Consider the following 21,759-nt stretch of genomic DNA (forward strand, 5'->3'; position numbering starts at 1 on the left):
AGGGTAAGAACTTTTGGGGGAGTGGGGCTCCCCAGGCCGGGAGGAGAGACAAGCATGCTAAGTGGGATGGAAGAGGAAGGCTATCAGTTAAATTCCTGGGGCCCCTTCCCCCAACTCGCCAATCCCGGAACTCGGTCCGAGACCCGATCCCAGACACCTTTCAGGGCCTCCGGCTCAGGAGGCCACCTCTAGTGTAAAGAGGGTACCCCACGAGAGACTATTTCGCCTCCGCCCCTGCAGATGGTCTGGGGTTGAGAAAGGGCAAAATGATGGCGAGGTTGCTTCTATAGCTACCTAGGAGTGGGCACCGAAAGGAGTCGAGGACGTGGGACACAAGAGTCCTTTATTGAGAACCTTCCCGGGGGCGGGAGGCCGAGCTGGGTGGCGCGATGGTCTCTGCGCAGATCCTCAGCATCCCTTGGCACCCGCTGCGGGCGTGCGAGCGTTCTGGATCAGAGTCCGGTCAGTGCAGTCCTGAGCCGCGGAGGTGGGGGGGGGGGGGTGCTCCAAATGAACAAGGCACTCCCGACAGCCAGCTTTCCCAAGCAACGGGGTTTCTACTACTCCGGACGGGACCCTGCAGGCTCCCCAAAGCCGTGGGAAAAAGAGTGCTAGGGGGTGCGCTTTGAGGCTCCTGTTGAGCGGACGCCCGAATGGAGTGCAATCACCCAAGGGGCCATGAGCTTGCTCACTACTCCTTACCCCAAAACCTTCGTCCAACTCTCACCTTCTGGCCCGTCCAGCCGCTCCTCCTCCAGCCCCGCGTTGCCTTCTTCCCCGTCCAAAGCCACCTCGTCATCCTCTTCATCCCCAGCTGCGCCTAGGTGGAAGGCAGGCCTGGTGATGTGGAGCCCCTGCTCTTCTGGCTGTAGCGTCCACCTCATACCCCTTCAGCGGGTCTAAACAGTCCATCCCCCGGCTCCCTCACCGGGCTGGAAGTCGATGGTCCGCAACATTTCGGCCACGTGCTCCACGCTCACGGAAAATTGCTCCATGCTCTCATAGCCTGGCTCCGGCCGTCCTGCCAGCTCCACCTTCGACATTGCCCCGACCCTGTGATGGCCATAAGGGCTCAGCGGGTGTGTGTGTGGGGGGGGAGCTTCGCTCCCTCAAACCCCTCCCAGGTCAGAAGGAAAGAATCCACAGGGTCCCTTCCTTTCCCACGGTGCAGTCCACTCACTTGTTGATAAGCTCCTTGGCCTGCTGCAGGGGAGAAAAGGAGGGCGAAGGTGAGCGCTGCCCAGCCCCGTTTCTGGTTCTCACCAATCTTGCAGGGTAGGAGGGGATTTATCTCCCAATTCGTTAAGGGGGGTGGGGGGAAGAGGCTCGCTCGGAAGGGTGATTTTTCCCAGGTCGTTGTGACAAGAAATTTCTAGAGGTAAGACTTGACCCCCACTCCCCAGGCCCTGAGTCCCCTCACCCAGCCGGCCTGCCGCTGCCCTCCCTCTCCGCCCACCTGGAGGTAGAGAGCCATCTGCGGCTCCTCCATGGACTGGATGGCAGACTCCACCAGCTTAGAGGAGGCCTCCAAGTGGTCTCCGTACTGACGGATGAGGCCCCGCACGCGCTGCAGCTTCTCCTCTTGCTCCCGGGCCAGCGCTTGAAGCAGCTCGCCCTTGCGTTCCTCCAAAACCGCGCATAGGGTCTCGAACCTCTGGTTTAACAGTTGCTTCTGTCTGCGGCTGTTGTCCTGAAAGACCACAGCAAGCCTGAAGAAGGTCTTGCTTGAGCACCCCCAGGCCAGCCAGAGCAGGGCATTTTAGTCCTCTCCCCACTTAAAAAAAAAAAAAAAAAAAAAAAAAAAAAAAAAAAAAAAAAAAAAAGCCAAGAAGGAAAGTGACCTGGCTAGGGTTACACCCTGAGTTAGGGACACAGAACCCAGCTCAGATCTTTTCAGTTAACAGCGATGACAACTGTATTTCAAAGTTGCTTTACTGGAAGCCATGTACACTGCCTGCCCTGGCTCTGCGTTGTACTTCCTTGTTAAGAAAATGAAATGAGTGGCTACCGCGTGACTACCAGCACCACCTTTTTAAGTTAATTGAGTTTTAGCCAGGCACTTTTGGCGCATGCCTTTAATCCCAGAACTCAGAGGCAGGCTGACCTCCATGAGTTTGGGGCCAGCCTGGTCTACAGAGGGAGTTCCAGGGCAGTCAAGGCTACATGGAGAAATCCTGTCTCAAAAAACAAAATTAATAAACAAGTAATTTTTGTTGGATATGAAATTAAGCCTTATTTCAAAATACAGACATTGGTTAGAGAGGCAGAGAAAGGGCTTTGCTGTTAGTGCCTCCTGCTCTTGCAGAGGACCTACGTTTCGTTCCTAGAATTCATGCCAAATGACAACTTCCTGTAACTCCAAAGGCTCCAGCGGGCTCCTCTGACCTCCATGGACACTAACACGTGTGTGCACATGCCCATACACAGACGCGCACGAATACACATAACTGAAAATACAACGAGTCTAAAGCCCATACACAGACACGTACGAACACACATAACTGAAAACACAACAATGAGTCTAAGTATCTAGAGTTAATTTACTGAAAATGTTGCCACAATATTCAAATATATTTAGTTAACTATATAATAAGGTATATAATTATTTATCATCACATAATTTTAATTAAATTTATTTATTGATAATTTATATGTGTATATGTTGTCTGGTTGTTCTCACCTCCCAGCCTCTTTTCTCTCCCTCTCTCCTCTATAAGGCCCTCCTCCCCATACCTCCCACAATGACATCTTTTTATTTTGCTTATTTACTTATTGCCACAATTTTATTTGTATTATTTTCAATTGGGCATATGATGTCTGGTGTGTGCTCCCATGATGATCAGAGGAACTGAACTCCCCTGGAGCTGGGAGTTATGGGAAGTTTTGAACTATGCAATGCAGATGCTGGGAACTGAACTCTGGTTCTCTGCAACAGCAATGCCTTGACTCAACCACTGGGCGGTCTCTCTGGTCCCACTTATTTATTTTTGAGACAGGGTCAAGTGGGCCTGGAATGAGACATCTGCCTCAGCCTCCAGAGTGCTGTCATTATAGTTTTGGGCTATCACATACTTACTGTTCAGTTTATTTAGAAATAGGATGTCCATAAGTTGCCTAGGCTGGCCTGGTACTAGTGACTATCCTACCTCCATCCCTCTGGTCATCACCATTTTATAGGGTAAACAAACAAACAAACAAAACCAAAGCATAGAAAACCTAAGTAACTTGACCAACATTACAGAGCTGCTGTGTGCTGGGAGCAACCCACCATGAATGAGCTAGAGTCTAGAAACTTTTTGGCTAGCTTGACCAGAAGTCAAAGAAGGACAGTTCTCTTTGAATCTTGGAGTCTCGGACAGACCATCTTGTCCCCTTTGTCCTCGCGGCCCAAGCTTACCTCAATGGTCTGGCACACCTCCTCCATCTGCGTGATCACTGCCTGCACACGGTCATTGCCTGCCACCAGCATTGCGATGCCGTCGCTCAGCTCACTCTGTCACATACATGGGCAGCTTTAGAGCTGGAAGCCCCAGCCGCAACTGTACCACTCTTGTCCCCTCCTCGATCACTGGGGGACATCTACAAAGATCTAGAGGGCTGGGGGAAGTGACAATCTCTAGACACCCACCATGTACCATACTCTGGGCTGGATGCTTTATCAGGAGATTCACATCCTCCGTTAATTCTGGAAGAGTCTTAGGGTTATCCACTCAGACAACACTGCTCTCATCTATTCATGTCCTTCTGAGAGTCCAATAGGACTGCATTCAGCCTTCCCACCCTCCACCTCCCTCTTCCTGGTGCTACTGCATTCTATTTTCTTGTTTTTGTTTTTCGCTTGTTTGCCTGTTTGTACTCTTCTTTCGTTTGGTGATTCTTCTAAGAAATCCATCACTTGGTCGGTCTAATTTTTCCACAGTTATTAGCTTCCACTCAGTTCTTTGTCAGATCTATTTTCCGTGTGTTTTGGTTTGGTTTTTCTTTGATTGGCCTTTCTACATTATCCACACTGACTTTGGATCTGCCGTCCCCTTCCTCAGCCTCCCTAGTAGCTGAGATTACAGTGTACACCACCACAACCAGCCACTGCTGTTACTTGGTCATTTTATACTTCTTTTTTTCATTCTGGGAATCTATTCAGGGCTTTGTGCTAGTCAGATGTGCTATATCTCCAATTTCACCTTTTGTTGTTGTTTTAATTCATCTTTATTTTTCTTTAAAACAGGCTCTTTCCTTCTACAGCCCAGGCTGGCTTGGAACTCTTTCTGCAGCTCAGGCTGGCCACACAGCATCTGAGTGCTAAGACTACAGAGCGCTCGGCCGTGCCTGACGTAATTTTATCTTCTAAAAACATTCCGTGCACGCTGAGTTTCTGTTCTTCAATAATTCCAACATTGATTGCCCCGAGGGCTCACAGTCTCACTGTTTATGCTGACTGCACTCCTGTAGAACATTTCTCTGGTTGTGAGTGACTGTGTTGATCTTAATCTAAGGGCATTGATGGTATCTTTCTCCAGCTTAACATTTGCATTTGTTTCTGTCAAAAGCCGGGTGATACAACTGACTACTTTGATGTCCTGGGACTTCAACACAAGCAGATGTTGGGGGGTCTTAAATGCACCTCCACCTACACGATTTGCAGGTTCTGTGGCACAGCCTCTATACTCTAGCCAGTACTGAGCCAGCACCAATTATCTCTCCTGCCTGCAGGGGCTCTCTGTCCCTGCCCTCCCCACCCCTCCTAGGATGCGCTTCTCTTCTCAGAGGCCAACTAGTGTGATCTTAAAATTGCAGCTTATCTGGAAGCTAGCTGTGTTATTTCACACTCTTGAGCGTATCTGGTCCTTAGGTGGATACTGCCCTGAAGTGGCTCCTGTCATGTATTAATCAGCTGATGCTGAGATGATAGCAACCAGAGAGGGCAGGCAGGGCCAGGGAGGTCAGGCAACTGCCTCAGGGTCGCGTGCAGAGTCAGAGCTGGGGACTTTCCCTGATCAGCTACCCCTAACCTAAGTACAGTGAGAACTGCCCTGTCCTAAACCCTTCTCCCGATCCCTCCCTGATTAGAGATACCTTCTGGCGTTTGTAAATGGTGGGCAGAGGGGCCACCTCACAGTCCTTGTGGGCACCAAAGACCTTGCAGAGAGAGCAGGTGGGCACCTCACAGCTCAGGCAGTAGATGTTGATCTTCTCATCCTCGTGCTCCTCACACATGAGCTGCTGTTCAGCCTTGGAGTGCAGCGGCCTGAGGATCAAGGGCAAGGCAGTGGCCGTCGTCAGGGAGTCAGGCGTGACCAGTGGTGGGCGACTTACACAGTGTTCTCACTTCCGGGAAGAGATGCTCAAAGGCCTGGACCCAGGAAGAGTCCATGCCAGGGGACAACGAAATCGCATAGGACAGGAAGTCATGGGAGGTGATGAGGTCGAAGACATTGGGGTGGACTTGGGTCCCAGACCAGGAGGAGGGAGTAAGATTGAACACTGGCTCTAGAGGCAAAGTCAGGCCTCCCTTTCCACATTGTTCTCATCCTCCCTGTGCCTGTGGAGGCGAGGCGAGTCAGCTTACCCAGGCTAAAATCATCTGAGAGGAGGGGGCCTCAAGCAAAAAAAAAAAAAAAAAAAAAAAAATGCCTCCATAAGATGGGGTTATAGGCAGGGCCGAGAGGCATATTCTTAACTAGTGATTGATGGGAGAGAGAGGATCCAGTCCACTGAGGGTGGTGCCCTTCCTGGGCAGGTGGTCCTTGGTTCTATAAGAAAGCAGGCTGAGCCGGGCAGTGGTGGCGCATGCCTTTAATCCCAGCGCTTGGGAGGCAGAGGCAGGCAGATTTCTGAGTTCGAGGCCAGCCTGGTCTACAGAGTGAGTTCCAGGACAGCCAAGGCTATACAGAGAAACCCTATCTCGGAAAAAAAAAAAAAAAAGAAAGAAAGAAAGGGAAAAAAAAGAAAAAAGAAAGAAAGCAGGCTGAGCAAGCCATGAGGAGCAAGCCAGTAAGTAGCCCCACACTCTATGGCCTCTGCATCAGCTCCTGCCTTCAGGTTCCTGTCCTGCTTGAGTTCCTGTCCTGACTTCAGTAATGTCTATGATGTGGAAGTGTAAGCCAAGTGAGTAAGTCGCTCCCTTCCTATGTTGTCTCTGATCGCAGTGTTCCACTATGGCAATAGAAACCCTAAGGCAAGCCTTCTATCCCTGAGGGAGCAGGCTCTTCCCTCCAGAGAGGCAAGCAGCCAGGCATCTTACCTGGAGGATTCCTGTTTGTAGATGTCAATGATATTCTCCACCAGCAGGTTCCGCTGCAGGCCGTAGACCCCATGCCTGTCTAGGACAACCTCGTGCCTACAAGATGGGCAGCGGAAACGTCCTCCCGAAGACACCGTTGTGGAGCCCCGGGATTGCCACAGAGGGTTCGAGGCCTGCGAAGACAGGTGACAGGACACTGTAGGGAAGCAACAGGGGAGGCAAGTGGTGGGCTGACATGGGGACATTAGCTCTCCTCTGCATCTGGCCTCTGCCTCATCCCTCCACTCTGCTCCTTACAGGCTGGGCTGGAAAGATGGCTCAGCTGTTAAGAGCACTGACTGCTCTTTCTAGAGGCCCTAAGTTCAAATCCCAGCAACCACATGGTGGCTCACAACCATCTGTAATGGGATCTGATGCCTTCTTCTGGAGTGTCTGAAGACAGCTACAGTGTACTTGTCATATATATAAAGTAAATAAATAAAATCTTTGGGTTTTTTTTTTTTTTTTTTTTTTTTTTTTTTTTTTGGTTTGTTTTGCTTTCAAGACAGGGTTTCTCTGTGTAGCCCTGGCTGTCCTGGAACTCACTCTGGCTGGCCTCGAACTCAGAAATCTGCCTGCCTCTGCCTCCCAAGTGCTGGGATTAAAGGTGTGCACCACCACTGCCCGGCAATAAATAAAATCTTAAAAAAAAAAAAAGAAAAAAGAAAAAAGAAAGAAAGAAAGAAAGAAAGAAAGAAAGAAAGAAAGAAAGAAAAGAAAAGAAAAGAAAGAAAGTTACAGGCTATGCTGGATTGCTCACTTTGTATCTGATGTTATGAAAAGCTATGGGTTGAAGACAGGAACAAAAATCCCTTCCTTCCCCCACCCTAAGGACCAACAACCCCACACAGTGGGGAGGATAGTTACAGGAAAGTTGCATTGGAGGCTTGCTTAGCTGAGGCTTGTATGTCTTAGAGCTAAGTTCCAGTCCACTCTAAAGCTGCCACCAAAGTGTGGCCTAGAGCAGCCAATCAAAATTCTCTTCCTGAATTTTGGTTTAAGATGCAGAAGTCAAGCTGGATATAGAAAAGGCTCACAGCATTTGACTAAGAATTGTTCTTGTGTCCGTCCTGGAAACTGAGAGACAGAAACCATTAGCGCTGAAGGCTGGTCTACACAGAGGCGGAAAGAGTTCGTTGTTGCGTCTGGCAAGATGGCTCGATAACAAAGGTGCTCGCAGCCAAGCCTGATGCTCTGAGTTGACCCCTGAGACCCACTTTGTAGGAGAGCCCACTGGCTCCACACACATTCTGTGGCACTCACACATACCTGTAAGTAAATAAATGTAAAAAATAAACAAAAGAATCATCTTTGGGGAGAAGACTGACAGAGGTGCCCTGTTCCTTTTTAGTAACAGATTGTCTGAGATGGCGAGATCCATAGTGTAAAGATCGTGTGGTCGAGCCTGCTCTGCTGGGTGTAGCCAGGTGGCTGTGCTCTGGACTTGTAGAAGCAAAGATTTGGTGCAGTTTTGGCAACGGTAGGAGCCACGCCCTCTGTTCCCCACTTTCTCCCCCTTTTCTCCTATTTGAGTGCAGGTTCATGCTGAGGGTCCATCATGAACCAGGATGGAGCAGACACACACTGAGAGGGCCAAGGATGTCCAAGAAGCAATTGTCTCAGGAGGCAATCCTTTGGAGAAAAGTAAGGGCCTATCTTGCTAAGCGACTGCTCGTTTGAGACGTGGGAGTGATATTAGTGGTCTAACCCAGAGCCTGTGAATATTACATAGTCTATCCCCAGCACTTAAAGCCAGTTGTTTGGAGTTTTCTTCCATTTAAGGTAAAACCCCAACCTGATCCACTAGAGCAGTGGTTCTCAACCTGTGGGTTGTGACCCCTTTGTGGGTTGAATGACCCTTTCATAAGATCGCCTAAGAGCATCAGAAAACACAGATAGTTACATTATGATTCATAAGACTAGAAAAATTAGTTATGAAGTAGCAATGAGAATAATTGTATGGGGGGAGGGGGTTGCCATGCCTTGAGGAACTGTGTTAAAGGGCCACAGCACTGGGAAAGTTGAGAACCAGTGGACTAGAGACTCATGACTGCATAGAAAACAGTGGAGCCGGGCTGTGGTGGTGCATGCCTTTAATCCCGGCACTTGGGAGGCAGAAGCAGGTGAATTTCTTCCAGGACAGCCAGGGTTATACAGAGAAACCTTGTCTCAAAAAACCAAAAAAGAAAGAAAGAAAGAAAGAAAGAAAGAAAGAAAGAAAGAAAGAAAGAAAGAAAGAAAGAAAGAAAGGAAGGAAGGAAGAAAGAAAGAGAAAGGAAGGAAGGAAGGAAGAAAAGAAAGAAAGAAAGAAAGAAAGAAAGAAAGAAAGAAAGAAAGAAAGAAAGAAAGAGAAAGGAAGGAAGGAAGGAAGGAAGGAAGGAAGAAAAGAAAGAAAGAAAGAAAGAAAGAAAGAAAGAAAGAAAGAAAGAAAGAGAAAGAAGGAAGGAAGGAAGGAAGGAAGGAAGGAAGGAAGGAAAGAAAGAAAGAGGGCTGGAGAGATGGCTCAGTGGTTAAGAGCACTGACTGTTCTTGCCAGAGGTCCTGAGTTCAATTCCCAGCAACCACATGGTTGTGACTCACAACCATCTGTAATGGAATCTGATGCCCTCTTCTGGTGTGTCTGACGACAGCTACAGTGTATGCTTATACATTAAATAAATTTAAAAAATTTAAAAAAAGAAAGAAAGAAAGAAAGAAAGAAAGAAAGAAAGAAAGAAAGAACAAGCAGTGGAAACAGTAGTCACCTTTGACTTTGCATGTGTGTGAGCATTTTGTACCAGTGGGCTCCTGGCAACTCTAAATCCATGTGTGCCAACTGGAAGGTGGGATTAGGAGACTCTTTTTGTTTTGTTTTTCGAGACAGGGTTTCTCTGTGTAGCCCTGGCTGTCCTGGAACTCATTCTGTAGACCAGGCTGGCCTCGAACTCAGAAATTCGCCTGCCTCTGCATCAGTGCTGGGATCAAAGGCATGCACCACTGCTGCCCAGCTCCACTGAGGTACTTTGTAAAATTCTTGATTTTTAACTTTTTGGTTCTGCTACTGTAGACACTTTATAAGGACCAGGGAGAAGGGGCGCCTGATGATCTGAGTCCTATCCCCTGGACCAGTGTGATGGAAGGGAGAGCCAACCACTATAAGTTTGACCTCCTACCCCTCACACTGAATATGCACACACATGACAAATAATGGAAATGTCATTAAAGCACTTCTGAAAATAATAAGAGCCTTCATGAAGCTCCCACCATGTTGGAACATGTTGGGATAACTTGAACCTCTGCTCCCAAGCCTTCGTCACTCATATTTGCTTCCAGGATAAACTCTCTTATTGCCCTTTAGGTGAGAGCTATGGGTTTTTTTCCTGCTCAGTACAATAACCTACCAGTGTTTAGAACCCAAATAGATGGTGCAGGAGCCAGAGAGCTCTAACCCTGGGCATCCTGGAGGAGCTAAGTCGCTTGACTGAAGCTGGCACTCATGAAGCATGCTCAGTAAAGGCTTGAAAGGAGGAGAGGAGCCTCCCTGCTCACAGCAAAGACAAATGGGTAACCTCTGTCCCTCCCTTTGTCCTTCCGCTTTTTCTTTTTTATTAAAAAAGATTTATTTATTTTATTTTATTTATATGAGTACACTGCAGCTGTCTTCAGACACACACTAGAAGAGTGCATCACATTTCAGATGTTTGTGAGCCACCATGTAGTTGCTGGGAATTGAACTCAGGACCACTAGGAAGAGCAACCAGTACTCTTAACCCCTGAGCCATCTCTCTAGCCTCCTCAAGAGACTTTGAAAAGACAGTGGAGAAACCCAGGCAGGGTGCCGCACACCCAACTTGTGAGACAGGAGGATCAGAATTTCAAGATCAGCCTGGGCTATGAGAGACCTGATGTTAAAAAGGTGTGAGTGTGAGCTGGGATAGCAGGTTGAAATGCTTGCCTCACACGATTGAGGATCTAGAGCCCATGGGAAAGCCGGGCGTGGTGGCACATCGTTCCCTAGGCATCAGCAATGCAATTTGGGAAAAAGATTCAGCTCATCAGCAGGTCTGACTTCTTCTCTTCCCCCTTTCCCTTTTTACTTTTATCTTTCTTTCTCTCTGAGATTAAAGGGGGGTGTCACAGCAACTGGCTTTCCTTTTTTTTTTTTTTTTTTTTTTTTTTTTTTTTTTTTTTTCCTTTTTGAACAGTGCAACCCAAGCTGGCCTTAAACTCTTGAATTTATGATTTTCTTGCCTCCACCTCCAAAGTGCTGGGATTGTAGGTGTGCAGCACCACACACAGCTTCTTCTATATAATTTCCAAATTTCTTACAGGGACTCTGGAGTTTGAAAAGACAGATCAAACACAGAACCAAACAAACTAAACCATTCGTTCATTCAAAAAATTCAATGCTCAGGCTATGTGGGAACAGCAGGGGGCGCTAGAGTGCCATAAAAGAACCAACAAAGTAAGGTTTGGGAACCCCATGGAGAACTACTGTTAGTTTGCAGGGTCTGATATTGAAGGTGCCACTTGGGAAGGGCTTGAAGTCTGGATAAACAAGTTGCCAAGAAAGAGGGGCTGAAAAGCACTTCAGGAGATTCAGAGAGACTACAGGAGCTTGTATTTAAAATTGGGAAATTGCCTGCTGGTGGTAGTGATAGTGCATGCCTTTAATCCCAGCGCTGGAAGGCAGAGGCAGGCAGTTCTCTGTAAGTTCGATGCCACCCTGGTCTACAGGCAAGGCTACATAGTGAGACTCTGTCTCAAGCAAAAAAAATTAAACCACAAATTGTTTCTTGGTCCTTTGTCAAAGGTCATGTATAAAAGGGGTCGTGGGCTTCATAGACTGAAAGTTGGGTGGTCCATAGGACAAAAAAGAAAATTACTCTATGCCTATATATAGGTCCCTAAATTTTCTCATCAAAACTGGAAATTTTAGATTCTAGGGTATTGATGGAAACCTTAAGAAGTCTTCAAAAAGGTGGCAGACTCTATTCTGGGAAAAGATCTCTCCACCTAATTAATATTCAGTTATCACTGATCTTTCATTTCTGTTTATTTTGCTACCTCAAGAAATTGGTTCTGTCATACATCACAACTGTTGTCTTCCATGTTCAGAGTCAGCCCCATAAAGTACATTTTTTCTTTTCTTTTTTTTGTTTTTGTTTTTGTTTGTTTGTTTGTTTTTGTTTTTCGAGACAGGGTTTCTCTGTGTAGCCCTGGCTGTCCTGGAACTCACTCTGTAGACCAGGCTGGCCTCAAACTCAGAAATCTGCCTGCCTCTGCCTCCCAAGTGCTGGGATTAGAGGCGTGTGCCACCACCACCCGGCTTAAAGTACATTTTCATATGCCAACATGATGTGTAGAGTAAATTTCATTACCCTAAGAAACAGAACAGGACACATGGATGAATGTCCTACCCTGTCCCTTTGTGTGACTGTAACCTGTATTCAGTGCTCTCCCTGCAATAAACACAACAACACACTGTGGAATCACGTCTGTGAAGGCACCAACCGAAATATAAAGCATGACATGAACATAAAGGAAATGTTCACAATCTTAAATCTATTGTAAAATAAATGACCACGTGGCGCCACAGGGCATGAAATAGCCGCTCCCCCTCTCCCTGAGAAAGTTAAAATGAAATGAACGGAGTTAGAGGCGCGGCTCTGTAGACTGGTGCTTGGCCTGCTCCATTCTCAGCACCACGGAAAACAAGAAGATGGAGGAAAACGGTCTGAGGATGGGCCTCAGTTGGCAGCATTTGCCTAATGTGCACAAGGCCCTGGGTTTGCTCTCCAGCATCGAATGATCTGGGTGGGGTGGCAGGCACTGCCTCTACTAGCACTTGGGAGGGGAAGGCAAAGGACAAGAAGTTCAAGGTCATACTCCAATACATATTGGGTTCAAGGTCATCTTGAAACACAGGAGACCCTGAGTCAAACCAACAAAGAATGGGATGGTAAAGGGAATTGAATTCTAGGCTTCGTTCAAGGCTTTGGTGCAGCGACCGTGATCTGAACCTTTCTCTCGAGGGCTGCATGATGCCTTCTGGTCCCTCTGTGGACTGTCTAGAGAAGCTCTATGAAACGAGTCACTCACATCTCACAGTGTTTCCCAGAGAATGCTAATATGGGACACGGGCTCTGGATGCAAGGCACAGTGTTGGAGGCTACCACCCCCCTACCTGATGGCCTTGTGGCTTTTGTGAGCCTAGGTTGTGGCAGAAATTTCCCTGTCCAATCTATTTGCAGCGGGAGGCCTGTGATTGGACAGGGAAAAGGGAGGCGGAGCTAAGGGGGCCAGAGTGGGAGATGCAAGAGCAAGGAAGGAGAAATAGAGGCAGCCGTGAACCCGTGTGGCTTTAGTAATCTCAGGGAGTTATGAAAATCAAACGGTCAGGATAATTGGGATGACTTGTCTAAATTGTGTGGGCATCTTGTGTATTGAGATTTTATTGATATATTAAATCCATTGGTTAACTATAAGCATTAAGATTTTTGTTTTATCCGCTTAATGGATATACTGTGATATCTAACTTCGAAGGTGGCAGTTATTGCATGGGGCTAGCCTAGAGCCGTGGAAGCAGTGGAGTTAGCCTAGGGGCCAGCCCAAGAGCCGTGGTGGCCGAGGGTGGTGGCAGGCAGAGGCAGCAGCCACACCAACGTCTTGGGGGCCCCAGCCGGCACAACTGAGACCACCAGCCAGTGATGAACTTAGTGCGGGAACATGGTGGCTAAGCTGGGAGCCAGCTGGATGCCTCATTTTTAATACCTCCCACTACACTAGGTCACACTGGAAAAAGCACAGGAACAGAATAGACAGAAGACAACTGGTGAAAGGTAGCCCAGCCGTAGGAAATCCAGTTCTTAGTTAAAGCTAAAGTAGGAAAGGCATACATAGACCTGGGGCTGGGGAACAAGGTCCCACCGCTGACACAGGGACTAAGTAAGGCAGGGGGAGACTGGGTTGACTGAGGACCCTGCTAGCAGAATAGAAAGGCTTTTAAAGTGATCACCCATAGCAAGCCATAGATGGAAGACATCTGGTGTCAGCCTCTGTTCTTCACATGTGCATGCATGGAAGAGGAAGGAGAGGAAACTGCAGTCAGGATGCAAAACAAACAAACAAGCAAGCAAACAAACAAAAATATAAAAAGTCAGAAATTAAGCAGACTGCTGAGACTTTCGGTGGAGATGAAAGTAGGTCGTGATGACGGCTGAAGTTAGGTAAAGCAAAACTAGGCTCATCTTTCCCAGATTCCTTTTCGCTTTTTGTTAGAGAAGTGCTCTCTCTCTCTCTCTCTCTCTCTCTCTCTCTCTCTCTCTCTCTCGCTGTCTCTCTCTGTCGCTGTCTCTCTCTGTGTGTCTCTGTCTCTGTCTCTCTGTCTCTCTCTGTCTCTCTCTCTCTGTCTCTCTCTCTCTCTCTCTCTCTGACACATACACAGAGTCTTTAATAGCTCAGGCTGGCCTTGAACTCACTGTGTAGTGCTAAGGAGGACTTGTGAAATTTCTGATCCTCCTGCCTCTACCTATCAAGTGCTGGGATCACAGCATTTACAGTTATGACCCACCACCCCACCCCTCCTCACTTCTGCATACCACAGGGCAATGCCGCAGTCCGGAGACCTCTTGTTTGACAGCTCCCTATGTATGTAAGGCCCTCCTTAGCTGGCCTTCCTCCTTTCTGTTCCTTCTGGTCTTTTGCTAAATGACAACAGGTTGCTTCTCAGAAACAAGTGCCCACAGCAAAGCGGAGGCAGATACAAAAATACACTGAAGGCTTGCTTTAAAGTAGTTTGGACGTGAATAGAGTTTACAAATACAGAAACACATGGGAAGATGTTTGTGTCAAATTCCCACACCAACAGCTTTGCTCTCGTCAAAATTTTTGGTAGCTGAGTGGGTGCAGGTGTGGAGGGAGGGAGAAATTAGAGGGGTTAATGTTATATTTTGAAATTTTTTGTTTCAGATTAGGGAAAAAGAGAGCTGCGGCTTTAAATAGAATTATAACAGCAACCAAGCAGATCAGCAGGGAGACAGGGATTGAAGCTTATGAAAACTTATGAAATCCAGCTTATGAAAACACTGGGGAAGCTGAGGCAAGAGAAGTGTTACAAGTTCAAGACCAGCCTCATTTACATAGTGAGTACCAGACTGGCTTATGCTGTAGCAGCATTCTATAGCAACTCAAGCAACCATGATAAAAATACTAGGCAAAAATGAAGATAATTATGTTAGGTGAGTCAGGGTTAGATTATAGACATCTTCCTCAAATCCTTAATCTTGATCAATAATTTGGAGAAAAAAAACCAAACAGTGTCTCGTGTAACTCAGGCTCTCACCCAAATCACTGCATTGCTGAGGGTGGCCTTGAACTTCTAGTTCTCCTGCTCCCTCCTCCTGTGTTGGGATTATGGATGTGTAGCAGCTCACGGTCTTTGTGGGGTTGGGGCTCAAACCCAGAGCTCTGTGTATGCTGGGTAAGCACCTTACCAACTGATCTACACCTGCAGCTGAACACGGCAACCACAATCCCCCCGGCCAACAGTAGGTGTCCACTAACATTAAATGTTTTAGCAGGTGGATTAAATAGACTGTGATCATAACAATGTACACTGTGCTGCTGTATCAAACAGAAAACAACACAGCTGTATATGGTGGCTCACATCTGTAATCAGGCACTTGGCAGGCTAAGGTAGAAGGTTAGCCTGGGCTACAGAGTAAGATCTTGTCTCAAAAGGCTAAAATAGAGCCAGCAGAACTAAAAGGAAAAGACATTTGCCCCATAGCCCTAGGGAAGTGAGTTTCATTCCCAGAACCCAGGCAAAGGCAGGAGAGAGCTGACGCTATAAAGTGTTCTCTGACTTCTATGCACGTGCCCAACCAAAAGTGATATTAATAAAAGGTAAAAAAAAAAAAAAAAGAAAGAAAGAAAGAAAGAAAGAAAGAAAGAAAGATGTACTGTGTCTTTAATGTATGGATATGGAACAATTTAAAAAAAAAAATAAGAAGGCTAGGCTTTCTTCTTTAATCCCAGTACTTGGGAGGCAGAGGCAGGCAGATCTCTGAGTTTAAGGCCAGCCTGGTCTACAGAGTGAGTTCCAGGGCAGCCAGGGCTACACAGAAACCTTGCTTCAAAACATGTACAAGGAAGAAGGAGAAGAAGAAAAAGAAGAGGAGGAGGAGTGGGGAGGAGGGAAGGAGGATTAGGAGGGGGAGGAGGGCCGGGAAGACAAGACAAGGAGGGGGAAGAGGAGGAAGGGGGAGGAGAAGAGAAGGAGGAATTGAGCAAAAGCGATTGGCTTAGTGTAAGTGTATCTGCACGGGCTAGCCTGTACCTAAAGCATGGAGCTTTCTAGAAAGATTCTCAGAAGTATGAGAATGATAATGGTTGTTTGTATTTGGTAAAGGGAATTAAAGATCTGAAGTTAGTGGCAGATTCATTTTCCATGCTATAAACTTCCAAGGTGTTTGAAAAAAATGTACACAAAAATTTAAATTCGGTATACTGGCATCATGTTCATAACTGTTAACTTTCTAGGCAATGTTCTGAAGGCTTTTTTTTCCTTAGTGGCTTGAAGATGGAGGAACTAAAAGTCCTATTCTTGTCACCATACTTAGAAAACAGACTATCTGAGTATGCCTAGACTTGTCAAAGTGTGGAGGCAATGTGTGAAAAACGAAATATGCTCACCTCTCAGACTGAGCTGTGATGAATAGACAGGGGTGCGGCTGGGTAACTGGGTCAGCCTCCCCCAGGCCCTCCCAAATAAAACACCAAGGCCCGATCTGTCCACTCGATCCCTGAGGAATGCTGGGTGCTCTGCTCCAGATCTACAGGACCATCTCAGAGCCCTGAGGGGTTCATGTAGCCCAGGCTGGCTTCAAACTCACTCTGCCTCCACCGTGAGTATGGGATTATAGGTGTGAGCCAGCACCTCAGTTTTCTTGGTTCTGGGATTAAACTCAGGGCTCTGTGTATACTAGGCGAGCCCTCTGCTAACTCCTAACTCCACCTTCATTTGTTTTAAGACAGATAGGATCTTGATAAGCCCAGGCTGGTCTTAAAACTCACAGGCTCAAGTGACCTTCTCACTTCAGCCTCCTGAGCCGCACCAACAGGTGTGTGCTGCTGCATCTGCTCTTGCACAGAGTTTGTCCCCAAACCTTCCTAGATCTTCTCTCTGGGCCCAGATATACATTCTAGAGTTTCAGTGTTCTGCCTTGAAGAAGGAAGGTCACATAGTCTCTTTCATCTGGCTGTTCATAGTCTCTGTGCTACATACCTTATCCTTCTCAAATCAACATTCTTGAGTTTGTTTCTTTTTTTTTTTTTTTTGACAGGGTCTCACTATAAAGTCTTGACTGGCCTGGAGCTCACTGTATAGACCAGGCTGGCCTCAAACTCAGAAGAGATCCACCCGTCTCCAACTCTTGAGTGCAGGGGTTAAAGGCATGTGCCGTCATGCCCAGCTCCTTGGCTACTTTTTATAAAATGCTTCTCTTAGTTTTCCAAATTTCTCTTTGACTTCACATATTTTGGGTTCTAATAACGAGATGCCTCAGGTCCAGAGAGATGGCTCAGTGGGTAAAACTGCCTGTTGCCAAGCCTGACAGCCTGAGTTCAATCCCCCGCTTCCACAGAGTGGAAGGAGAAAACCTATTCCTCCCCACGTGTGCCATGGCACATGTACAAGGGGAGGTTACATGTGCGTGCACACACACACAAATGGAAGAAAGATGTTTCAGTGTAAATACATAAAAAGAATGTCCTTTTTATATATATCAGCCTAAATTCAGACCAAAGAAAAAAATCAAGACTGTGGGCAAGGCATAGTCACTTACACAGAACTAGCTATGCAGCCCAGGCTGGCCTTGAACTCATGACAATCTTGCTGCTTCAGCCTCCTGGATAGCAGGATTTCAGGAGTATGCCACCACATCTGGTAAGAATTTTTTTTTTTATTTGTTGATTTGAGATAGGGTCAGAACAACACGCAGTCTAGGCCCAAGACAGGAAATCCAGGCCTCTATAGCCAAATAATAGCAAGTTTAGTTGCTCAGAATGAAAGGAAAACTGAAGAGGACACAAGGGGACACTGGCAGAAGAAATTCTGGGTCGTTGGCTACTCAGTGAAGGAGCAGAAGACAGACAGGGCATACAGACACACTGTGGTGTCCTGACGTAGCCCATTCATTGCCTTTAACTATGCTGTCCCAAAGAACCTGGAGGCCTATTTATTCTCAGTGAAGCTAAAATCCATTGTGTTGAGGTGGGAGAGACAGCCCAGCGGTTGCCAGCACACTCTGCTCTTTCAGAGGACTAGGGTTCGGTTCCCAGCACCCACATCATGAGCTCACAAACACAGCCTCAGGAGAACAACAAATGTCTAATGCCCCTATCACAGACTGCACACCAGGAGAACCAGCTGTGGTGTATCCAGGTCACTTCATCCGCGAGGTCTCGTGTCTATACCCTCGTCTGGCTTCCGTGGGCACACGTATGCACACACATGTGCACACACATATGCACACCTTAATAACAAATAAATATTTTAAAAATAGCCTTTGTGGGGCTTGTGGTGTAGATCAATGGTAGGATGCATGCTTAACACACACAAGGCCCTGGGTTAACCACAGCACCAAAGAGAGGCAAGGGGAGCTGTGCTCATCTCATTTCTACATACTGTGACAAGGAGGAAGGATTCTTATTCTTTTGCTTTTTATTTTATTTTATTTTGTTTTTTTGAGACAGGGTTTCTCTGTGTAGCCCTGGCTGTCCTGGAACTCACTCTGTAGAGAAGGCTGGCCTCGAACTCAGAAATCCACCTGTTTCTGGCTCCCAAGTGCTGGGGCTAAAGGCATGGGCCACCACTGCCTGGCTCTTTTACTTTTTAAAAAAGATTTGTTGCCGGGCCGTGGTGATGCACACCTTTAATCCCAGCACTTGGGAGGCAGAGGCAGGCAGATTTCTGAGTTCGAGGCCAGCCTGGTCTACAGAGTGAGTTCCAGGACAGCCAAGGCTATACAGAGAAACCCTGTCTCGAAAAAAACAAACAAACAAACAAACAAACAAACAAAAAAGATTTGTTTGTGTATGCATTTTGCCTGACTGTATGGTGTCCAGGGAGAATCAGAAGGGACCATCAGAACCCCTGGAACTGGAGTCACACATGGTTGTAAGCCTCCACAAAGATGCTGGGAACTGAATTTGAGCTGGTTGAGAGAGCAGTAAACGCTCTTGACCATCGAGTCATCTCTCCAGCCCCAGACATTTTTTTTTTCTCTTTCGAGAGAGTGTCTTGCTACCCAGCTCTACTGGTATGCTTGCTACATAGACCAGGCCAGCCTACAGCTTGCAGAACTCCTTCCTCGCTGGGATTCCAGGCATGTGCCGCAGAGCCTGGCTCCTGGCAAGAAGCGTATTCCTGATGCTCCTATCACAGATTGCGCACCAAGAGAGCCATCTCTGGTGTATCCAGGTCACTTCATCTGCGAGGTCTCGTGTCTCTGCATGTGAGTTCTGTTCCTTCTCCCCGACCTCTGATGCAGTCTATAACCTACTCAGACCGCTACCAAAGGCACAGAGCCAGAAAGCAAGCCTATGAACTTATAAAGAATTCTGGTTTGTTTGTTTAGTTGGTTGGTTGGTAGACAGCGTCTCATGCAGCCCAAGCCAGCCTTAAACTCCCAAGGGCTGCGTTTGCAACCATGTATCACCGCTCCCAGCTCTTTTGTTTTTATTTTTGAAATGTGTAGACAAAATAACACCAGTGACTTCACCTAGTTATGCTTGGCCTTATGACCACAGACACCCAGGCATTTCTGGGAAGTCCAATTTTGTTTCTGCCTTCTGTCTGTCTGTAAGTCGCCTGAATATCAGCTATCCCCTAAGAGTCTTTACCAGGTCAGGAAGAATCACAGGAGTGAAACTGGGGAGACTCCCGCTGCCCTGGCCCACTAATCAGACCCCTCATGGACAGAGGGGCCCTGCCTCGAATATACATAGTTCTTCTGGCATTGCAGGGTTTCTCAATGCTTTTTAATTTTAGATTTTTTTAATTTACTTTTTGAAACAATCTTGTTTGTATCCCAAGTTGGTCCAGAATTTACTGGGTTTTGTTTTTGTTTTTCGAGACAGGGTTTCTCTGTGTAGTCCTGGCTGTCCTGGAACTCACTCTGTAGACCAGGCTGGCCTCGAACTCAGAAATCTGCCTGCCTCTGCCTCCCAAGTGGTCCAGAATTTATTATGTAAACAAGGTTAGCTTTAAAAGCATGACAATTGATTTCCAGCATGTTGGTGATGTCTCTAATCCCAGTACTAGGGAGGCAGAGGCAAGAGGATCTCTGTGCGTTCCAGGTCAGCCTAGTTTGAATGGGGAGCTCCAGGGCAGCCGAGGTTCCGCAGAGAGACCCTGTCTCAGAAACAAAACCAAAGACTACAATCCTCCTGCTTTAGCCTTCCAAGTGCTGGAATTACAGGAATACACCATCATACCCAGTAATTATTTTAAACTCTCTCTCTCTCTCTCTCTCTCTCTCTCTCTCTCTCTCTCTGTGTGTGTGTGTGTGTGTGTCTGTCTGTCTGTCTGTCTGTCTGTGTTCATATAAGTGGAGGTCAACTTTCAGGAGTCAAGTCTTTGCATCATTTATGTTTTGGGGGCTCAAACTCAAGTTGAGGTCTGGTAGTCACACTAGCCAACACACACACACACACACACACACACACACACACACACACACTTATCTCAATATATTGTTGATCTCTTCTCCAGAGTTTGTAAAATAAATAAATAAATAAATAAATAAATAGATCAAAGCCTCAAAATGAATGAAATTAGTTCAAGCTCCCACAAAGCTCATGCAAGACCACTCTCTTCCTTTCCAGTTTCTGCGGGTCCTGGGTGGACCCTACTTTCTAGCTGCTGTAGACTCAGGTTGGGCTTACCAGCCTCAGGGCAGCTGCTGACTCATGCTGACTCTGGGCTCCCACGACCCTCAACTCTCCTGCCTCTCAGCCAGGGCAGTCTTGTCCCTTCCCAGCGGTGGGCCCCCCTCCGTGACTTAGCCCACCGGTTCCTGAGCCCACCTGGAAGACATCGTTGGCACACTTGCGGCACAGGTTGTGTTGGCAGGGCAGGATCACCACGGGCTTGGAGAACATCTCCAGGCAGATGGGGCAGATGAGCTGCTTCTCCAGGTTGTCCATGTTGTGTGCATCCCCTAGCAGCGGCTTGAAACCCACCGTGAAGTTCATCCCTCGGCGCTCTGGTGCCTGCCTTGCTGTGGCCCTGTTGCTGGCCTTCTCCCCTTGCCTCTGCACCCTTGCTTCGTCCGTTTAGGCTCTCTATGGATTCTCGGGATCCCCGCTATGGCTCCCTCTTGAAAGAGCAATGTTCCTTCCGATGTCCCCGGGCCCTTCCTCTAACTGCTCCTCACCCTTGCCTATTCCCAGACACTCTGTCTGCACTCGCTGCTCAGAACCCTCACCAGGCACTTGTAGCCTTATCTCTCCCTGTGAAACTCTCCTCCTGTCCCCCAAACCACCCTCTTGCTCACTCTGCGGGCAGCACTGTTTGTCCCTTCCTCCCTAGAGAGATTAATGTTACTGTGGGGGTGGGGACACAAGGGGCATCCGTGTGACATTCCAGTTCCCAATTTAGCTCATGTAAGGCGAGCCACAGCTGTCCTGGACTGAGTGGCCCTGACTCATTCAGGAATGGATGGCCAGTAATGGTGTGGGGACTCACTTGCTGTCACTGGGAAGACTCCTGCAAACGCTGGTCTCCGTGTTCTGGCTTGGGACCTTCTTCCAAACAGAAACGCAGTTTAAACTAGCCTGTGGGAGAGATGCTATACACGGCCCTGGGTGGGAGGCAAGGTCTGGACAGGTCTGTAGACAGTATCATCTCTTCCTCCACAGGCTTAGCCCGGACCCCCGGACCCCCAACCTCCTGCTGGAGACTGCATGATTCAGAAGTGGAACGTCAGACCATAGAGAAAATTTCTTGTCCCATGTCTGCCCCATATTTGCTCTTGCACAGCCTTTATATAAAAAAACAACCCCACACTTATTTACTTGGGGAGTGGCGGGTGCGATCTGGAGCACATGTGGAGGCCACAGAACAACTGATACCCCAAAAGTCAATTCTTTTTCTGCAGCATGTGGGTCCCAGAAATCCAACTCAGGTCAACAGAATTAGTGGCAGGTACCTTTACCCAATGAGTAATCTCACTATACACTTCCCTCTCCCTTATTAAAGACAGGCTCTCGTGTAAGACAGGCTAGTCTTAAACTCACTGTTACCCTGGATGACCTTGAACTCCTGACCCTCTTGCCTCTACATCCAAAGTGCTCGAATTAGGGGAAAGCACCATTATCCCGGTTTATGTGGTGCTGGGGGTCAACTCGGGGCCTCAAACATGCTGAAGAAGCACTCTGCTAACTGGGCTACATCACCAGCCCTTGGCTCGCCCTTGTTACAGCATCTTAGGAGA

General features: G+C 47.5%; 1 protein-coding gene across 1 annotated transcript; it reads right to left on the bottom strand.

Moving 5' to 3' along the window:
- Positions 1-326: 326 nt before the first annotated feature.
- Trim54 (tripartite motif containing 54) lies at positions 327-20,842 on the bottom strand. The gene is made up of 9 exons (XM_034514199.2): positions 20,351-20,842; positions 6,242-6,414; positions 5,074-5,245; positions 3,398-3,493; positions 1,457-1,690; positions 1,181-1,203; positions 929-1,053; positions 728-820; positions 327-474 (listed from the first exon to the last, which is right to left on the bottom strand). Exons 1-9 carry the CDS (start codon positions 20,516-20,518, stop codon positions 464-466), a joined length of 1,095 nt encoding a protein of 364 aa, XP_034370090.1. The 5' UTR covers positions 20,519-20,842; the 3' UTR covers positions 327-463.
- Between the last annotated feature and the right edge of the window lie 917 nt (positions 20,843-21,759).

The sequence above is a fragment of the Arvicanthis niloticus genome, chromosome 11, assembly GCF_011762505.2.
Source record: "Arvicanthis niloticus isolate mArvNil1 chromosome 11, mArvNil1.pat.X, whole genome shotgun sequence".
Taxonomy (NCBI): Eukaryota; Metazoa; Chordata; class Mammalia; order Rodentia; family Muridae; genus Arvicanthis; species Arvicanthis niloticus.

Bases quoted from the DNA above. Each gene is read 5' to 3' on its own strand.
- Trim54 (XM_034514199.2), bottom strand. From the start codon at position 20,518: ATGAACTTCACGGTGGGTTTCAAGCCGCTGCTAGGGGATGCACACAAC. The intron at 5,246-6,241 runs GTAAGATGCCTG...CTTGATCCTCAG, and splicing joins TACAAACAGGAATCCTCCAG to GCCGCTGCACTCCAAGGCTG. The intron at 1,204-1,456 runs GTGGGCGGAGAG...TCTCCCCTGCAG, and splicing joins AGATGGCTCTCTACCTCCAG to CAGGCCAAGGAGCTTATCAA.